We start from the raw sequence: 7,500 nt of genomic DNA, 5'->3' as shown, positions 1-7,500 counted from the left end.
CTTATAATCCAGGATATATGGCTCAGCCTGTAGCCAGCATACCAGTTCAAGATACTCCAGTGCAGGAACTAGATTTGTCTTCCACTCCCTTGGCTCACATACCAATAACTCAAGTTAGTACGGTTGATTCCATCATAACAACGCAGCCAACTAGTGCTGTAGAAACAGTCAGCAGTTGTTATGATCCCAACCTAGCACCGGGTCTGAGTCATCCCCCTCTTCAAAGAAAATTCTCTCCTGTAATGGCAGATACAGCCTCCAGTGCTTCTCGGTCTGAGAGTCCTGTTTCTTCTGTAAATTCCCATGACACTCATGCGTTATCTCAATCACCTGTATCGTGCCTTTCTACTGCCACATCATCTCCCTCCACCCAGTCAGATTTAACCTTAGAATCTGGGTATTCCTCTGGGCAGTCTTGTCGAGGAGTGCCTCCACCACCACCTCCAACGGAGCAGAAAACTACTCATCAGTCGCCAATACCTGAAAGAAAGAAATTAAGCTCTGAAATGGAACTTCAGAGATGCGAGTCAAAAGTTCGAAATTTATCTCCTCAGGCCTTTAAATTTTACATGGAACAGCACATTGAAAATGTGATAAAATCTTGTGAAGAAAGAGAAAATAGAAGAATGCAGCTTGAGAAAGAAATGAAAAAAATTGGACTGTCGGACAAGGATCAATCCCAAATGCGTAAAATGCTTTCTCAAAAGGAATCAAACTTCATAAGGTTAAAGAGAGCAAAAATGGACAAACAACTTTTCCGCAAAATAAAAACCATAGGTAAGTTTTCATAATAGATTTTTTTGATGAGAACTTCATGTTTAACATTATTTTAGGAGCTTTTCTATTCTATACTCCGTAGCTCTAAAATAGATTCTTTATTCTGAATATTTTCTTCTTAACATATATAAATGTATAAAATTTCTTTCCTCTCTCTTCCTCTTATTCATGGAATTCAGTAATTTCCTCAAATGGTATAGAATTTTGAATGATACCAACAAAGAACTCAAACATTTTTGCATTACCAGGTGTTGGTGCATTTGGTGAGGTCGCCCTTGTCTGCAAGCTTGATACACACCGGCTCTATGCAATGAAGACCTTGCGCAAAGCTGATGTCTTGAAGAGGAATCAAGTGGCTCATGTGAAAGCAGAGAGAGACATTTTAGCAGAAGCTGACAACGAGTGGGTTGTCAAACTCTATTATTCATTTCAAGTGAGTATTGTTAAATGAAAAAGTATTATGTTAAGGACAGTTTGTTTAGTCAATTTTAAAGATGTATAATTATGATCACAGAATGTTGAAACATCAGTTTGTGGTGTGTAAGTCAAAGTTTTATTTTATTTCATGAATCTTCATTTTATTTTTTCTCCCCCTTGTCAACAGGATAAAGACAACCTTTACTTTGTTATGGACTACATCCCTGGTGGTGACCTCATGTCTCTCCTCATCAAATTTGGAATCTTTAAAGAGCAGTTGGCAAGGTGAGTTTTAAATAATAGGTTTTAAGTGAAGAAAAATGTAATAATCTTGTAAGATGTGTATAACTTGAGTATGATATGAGCAGTATGTTATGTTTCTGTCATGTCTTCTGTATTCTTATTTTATAGTGTCATATATGTGGTCTCTGGTACATTATTAATTTAAATACATGTACAGTTTTATGTAAACTAGAAAAACCTGCATTGTTCATACTTGATTTCTAATCAAATGATTTTCCACAGATTCTACATAGGGGAACTGGTTTGTGCAATTGAGAGCGTGCACAAGATGGGTTTTATTCATCGTGATATCAAGCCAGATAACATTCTTATCGATCGTGATGGCCACATTAAACTCACTGATTTTGGTCTGTGCACTGGCTTTAGGTGGACACACAATTCCAAATATTATCAGCGAGTTGGTAAGTACACCCTCTATCTCACAGTATTCTCTTTGTGTTCTGCAATTGAATGTTTAAATAGTAATGCAGTCTCCCATTTGGAAAATATCCTTTTCATTGATGAAAATAGTTCCTTACAAAAGGGCACTGACATCATTGCTGTCATTTCACAGGTGACCACAACAGACAAGACTCCATAGATCCATGTGGTGACAACGATATTGTGTGCCGATGCAATGACCTTAAACCCTTGGAGAGAAGACGCAGAAGACAGCATCTTCGCTGTCTAGCCCATTCACTCGTAGGAACCCCAAATTACATAGCACCAGAGGTGCTATCCCGTACAGGTTACACACAGCTCTGCGATTGGTGGAGTGTCGGAGTAATTCTGTACGAGATGTTAGTAGGGCAGCCACCATTCCTTGCCAGTACACCACCAGAAACACAGTATAAGGTAAGGTATTTATTTACATTTTTCCTTTCCTTCTCTTCCGCTCTGGTTTTTAGTCTTCCCTTTTCACGTGTTAATATGGAGTCTAATTAAAGTTCTTGATATTGACTAGTTTACTCTCTAAGTAGTGCAATGTTATATCCTGTAATTGATTTAAAAGTTTGTCCTACCACTTATGTACAAATTCCTGGGCATGAGCGTACTGTTTCTCTGTCTCTCTGTCTCTCTTTTCTTTCTCCTCTGTTCTCTCTCTCTCTCTCTCTCTCTCTCTCTCTCTCTCTCTCTCTCTCTCTCTCTCTCTCTCTCTCTCTCTCTCTCTCTCTCTCTCCTTTCTCCTCCTCCTCTCTCCTTTCTCCTCCTCTCTTTTCTTTTCTTTCTCTCTCCCCTCTCCCCACTCCCCCCTCCCTCCCTCCCTCCCTCCCTCCCTCCCTCCCTCCCTCCCTCCCTCCCTCCCTATCCCTTCATTCTCTCTCTCTCTCTCTCTCTCTCATTCTGTCTCTCTTTTCTCCCGCTTCTTTCATTCTCTCTCTCAAAAAAAATACAGTACAATGAACAGTACCTAAAGCCACGACCATCGGGTTACTCTGGCTGCACATGTTTAACCTGTGCTTTTGTACTTCAGGTCATAAACTGGGAGACAACCCTGAGAATCCCCAAACAAGCCAAATTGTCACCAGAAGCCAAGGACTTGATCCTGAGCCTGTGCACCCACCCTGAACAAAGACTAGGACGCAATGGTGCTCAGGAGGTAAAGGCGCATCCCTTCTTCAAGGAGCTGGACTTCGAAGGCGGCCTGAGAAAGCAGCAAGCACTCTACACTCCCACTATAAAACACCCCACAGACACCTCCAATTTCGATCCCATCGATCCAGACAAGCTCCGACCTAGCGAACCCAACGAGAGTGACCTGGAGTGGGTCAACAATAGCAATCAACCACTACATGCATTCTTCGAGTTTACCTTCAGAAGATTTTTTGACAGTACTCCCGGAGGATCTGGTAACGATGAGAAGGACAGTCAACATCCAGTCTATGTATGATTGGGTCCAATGTGGCAGCTCTAGATGTGATGAAATCAGGAAATATGATATATTTTTAGATATCTACTTTTATAATTGAGAAAAAAAATATTTTAACATGTCAGGGATCTAAATTACTGATCACATGAATAATATGGTAGTGGCAGACTGTGGTAGCAGCCACTGTCACATTAGGTTGAGTTGCCCTATGAAGGGAATTCTTGCTAGACAGAAGTGTAACAGTGACTTACCTCAGCCTACCACCAAATTGAACATATTTAGGTACAGGTGGCAGAAAGGAGTAGCAATCTCGTGTTGTTAAGCCCAGTGATGGGAAAAGCAAGCTGTGATTTTGTATATTTTTGAGTGTTAGATATGGTGATATAGTTGAAAAGCAGGGTATGTATGATATGGGACTCCATGAACCAAAGAGACAATAAACAGATTGAATTTCAGCTAATAGGGACACATTCCCAATATCTTCCCAGAATGCTTTTAATTAATAGTGAGTAATTTGGTGCCTTCTGTAGTGTTTTATTGCTTAATATATTGGTAAATCATATGATGCTTATATCAGGGTGGAAAGTCACCCTTATTCTTCTTCTTATTGTGAACAATATGAAGCAAAGAGTTTGGATGTGCCTATTGTTTCTTTGTCAAGGTATTGCTCTCACTTGTCTTGATTACTACAAGACCAAAGTCACAAAGTCCCAATTAGCAAATGTTTAATTTGTTTTATAATGTAATACACTTTTACAGTGAAATGTGAAATACTCGTATGTTTGTCATAGACAACTGTAAATATATTTTTTTATTGTATGATAAGGTCTTGAGTGGATGAACTTTGTTTTTCATCTAAACAGAATGAGCGTGAGGGCCCTTGGAATATGTCGAATTAAGGAATCCCTTTTCTCCCTATAGCAACCTTGTGTCTTCCCATCTGGGATAGGGTCTTTCCTCAAGTGTCTTCGAGTATCTAATGGTAGTTCTTCTACCAGTATATTTGTAAATTGTGTATAGCCTGATCTTATATGTTGTAAATGGCTGTATTGTTTTATGTAAATAATTGCAGAGAAAACAAAACTACTTTTTGTATCCTTGGACAACTGAAAGAAATGTGTGTAACAAACGTGTACACATTACTTTTATTTTAATTATATTCACACAGTTTACAATATTCAAGTTGAAATCATGATCATTTTGCAAGTCTTGGAAAATCAAATGGCTTTGAGATAAAGGATAAAGTATTGATAACAATACAATTCTGTATTACAACACTCGAATCAGAACTATCTATCAGTCCCTTAATTTTGGAAGGAATATGCATGGAATTAGGTTCCGGAAGACAGTTAATTACTTTCTGGTTATAACAGAAAGATTAAACAAGATCGAGATATTAAAGTTATCATATTGAAAAGACTGTTAAATGATACATTCGACATTACTATAAGAAAGAAATTTGCAAAACTATTTTTTTTTTCCCCATTGAAGGTCCATTGTGACCAAAGATAAAGATCACTCATGCTCTAGCTTCCATTCATTGCTTACCTAAACGGAAATTCCATGGAGAACTGTTTCTGCAAAATTGCCTCAAAAGTTACACTAAGCCTACTCCATGTAATTGTTTTGTAGAAAAAAGTCGAATAAAAACCAAAGCCCTAAAGCTAATATTAACCCACTAATTCCATGCTCATTGTTATCGTGGGGACATAGATGGGGACTCAGGCCCAGTGTTGGGAATCGCCTCTATTTTGGGTCTCCATCCTCAGCTCAAACATTTTCTTCCTCTTTCCTTTTCCTTCTCTTCTCTAATCCCTTCTGTCCACATCCTAAGGTGGAAGAGCCGTGAAAGGATGGTTTTGTGTCAATCTTAAACGGTCTCGGGTTGCCATGGGCACTGTATTCCCTTGGTTAATCATTTACCCCTTACCCTTCATGGGGACCCTGAGACTCATATTTAAGGCTCACCATGGCCAGTAATGAAGATACACCCTTTCTTCTCTCCCAGCATCCTCCACTCTGTCTTCTCTTGCACAGTCTGCTTCATCTCCTACCCCGCACCACTCCCCATTCCTCCCGTTCTCGTCCTCTTTCTGCTTCCACCTCTCCTTTTGCGTACTCTTTTTAGCCCAGCCAAATCGAGTCTTTGCGATTCCCCCTACAGTCTCATACCCTGAACAACACCCTATTCTTCAAACAATGTCTCCAAAAACAAGTAGGCAAGTTTACATCCGCAGCCGTTCGATCGTTCAAGCCTTGTCACAGTTACATCAAAGTTCGTGCATTGTCTACCTTGACTGATCTCGCTGGCAAACCTCTTCCAGCCCAGCTTCACTCCTCCCTTAATACGTTTACAGTAACTCTTCCCATCTACCTAGCTGATTAGCTTGTCTACGACCAGGATTGGTCAGACTTCGGAAATGACCTTCTTGCCTGCCTCGCATCAGTCCAGTGCTATACTATTTCCAGAGACCACCGTCAGCCCTATGTCAATATTGGCAAGATCATGAACCACCCTATGAAGTTCATATTGGCGAATAGTCCCAAGGGCGTCATTTCAGTTTTAGGGGAGGGGTAGGCGAGCGAAGCCTACATTTTTTTTAATGCGATTCTAAGAGCAATTTAAGCTATAGGCGGACATGAATAGGTGTGTCCCTTGGGGGAGGGGACAAGCCAGACTAGAGCTTTGTGGGTAGGAGACTACCTCCAGCACCCCAAAAGACGTCCCTGATGAGTCCTTCCCTGTCCGATCATATCGACCCCTTCCCCGTCAATATTAGAAATGTTAGCCTTTTGGCTACCCTGCCAAACACTGGCGCCTCTCTGTGCCCAACCAGCAAATAACTGTTCAAATTGCTTTTTACAATCACGCTACCTAATCCAACCCTTTCCTTCGCTCCGCTCCTCCCCTTTCTTTCCAAGATCACCAGTATTCCCCTACCCCTTACCACCCAACCTCTACCCACACCTCACTCCCAGTCAAATTCTTTTGCTATTCTAAATCCGGATACACCTACCTACCTCCCCATCTTCTACCTCTTCCTCTGCTCCTGCATCTGTCTCCTTTTCTCCTCATATGGAATCCGTTTCTCAGCCCTCTCCACCCACTCTTAAGGACATCCAAAACTTCCTAAATACGTCCAAAAAACGCTCCTCTTCCTTGCCCACCTTCTAATCTGTTTCAATTTCCTGTACATTCAGAGTAACTACCGACATCTTTCCTTATCCGCCTCATATTCCTCTCTCCCCCCAACTCTCTCCCAACATTGCTCTGCTATGAATCCTTCCTTCCTGACGTCCTTCCTGATACTTCACCTCCTTCACTCTGTTCCCTTGTCTCATTCCCCGGGTTCTTCCTTATACTTCACCTCCTTCCCCTGTTTCCTGGTCTCATTCCCTGGGTTCTTCCTGATACTTCACCTCCTTCCCGGGTTCTCCCCATACCTCACCTCCTTTCAATTCTACCCTTATTGTTTCATGATGGCTCTTTTGCACTGTTCCTTGTGCAATATTCCCCATCTTTCCTCAGATGCATAGATATTCTCCATTTGATCTAATCGCCCTTCACCTTCCCCCTCTCCCCCTTTTACTGATCCCAGCCTTAGCCCATTTACTCCTACTCTTTACTTTTTTCATACCATACTATCCTGTGGCGATCTATGACCTTTGGCATCTCACATTTTGTCCTCATCATTAACTTATTTTCACCCTCTTTTCGCCACAATACGATAGAGCTATGTACTAATGTCTTTCTTTCAGTAATGAGAGTCTGAGAACACAATATCAATATATTTCTCAATTGTAAAGCCTCCTGACAGTTATAAGATAAAATCAGATCCATAGAGCACATTTGTGCGAACAAAATACAATAAGGATAACAAGTGAATTACACCTACAGTCCCTAAGCTGAAGATTGCTTGCAATATTTGAAGAATCATAAATTCAGCTCTCGTTTACCTAAGGAAATCACGGACAAGCAATCACAATCACATATTTTGCACAAGGATTAGGTGAATATAAATAAGGTGGTACCACGTCGAATGATACATAGTCCCGATCTATAGACTCTAAAGTTGGCCACCTCCCCCTCGGTACCAGGAATAGTTGGAGTCCTGACAACTCGTGGCAACAAAGAGCCTCGAACTCCCGAGCCC

General features: G+C 41.0%; 1 protein-coding gene across 2 annotated transcripts in view; it reads left to right on the top strand.

Annotated features, from left to right (window-relative positions):
* Window positions 1–4,429, top strand: part of LOC125044507 (serine/threonine-protein kinase Warts-like) — an 18,668-nt gene extending 14,239 nt beyond the window's left edge. For both annotated transcript variants that reach the window (XM_047641237.1, XM_047641308.1), the window contains exons 4-9: window positions 1–777; window positions 1,026–1,210; window positions 1,382–1,479; window positions 1,720–1,898; window positions 2,051–2,331; window positions 2,951–4,429. The exon at window positions 1–777 is cut by the window's left edge and continues 1,396 nt beyond it. In XM_047641237.1, coding sequence (XP_047497193.1) covers window positions 1–777; window positions 1,026–1,210; window positions 1,382–1,479; window positions 1,720–1,898; window positions 2,051–2,331; window positions 2,951–3,367 — 1,937 coding nt within the window. In that variant the 3' untranslated portion in view covers window positions 3,368–4,429. The remainder of the gene's footprint in view (window positions 778–1,025; window positions 1,211–1,381; window positions 1,480–1,719; window positions 1,899–2,050; window positions 2,332–2,950) is intronic.
* Window positions 4,430–7,500: the final 3,071 nt, after the last annotated feature.

This window comes from Penaeus chinensis, chromosome 1 (assembly GCF_019202785.1).
Source record: "Penaeus chinensis breed Huanghai No. 1 chromosome 1, ASM1920278v2, whole genome shotgun sequence".
NCBI classification, from domain to species: Eukaryota; Metazoa; Arthropoda; class Malacostraca; order Decapoda; family Penaeidae; genus Penaeus; species Penaeus chinensis.
The sequence above is the reverse complement of the archived record's forward strand: the minus strand, read 5'-3'. Positions and strand labels throughout refer to the sequence as shown.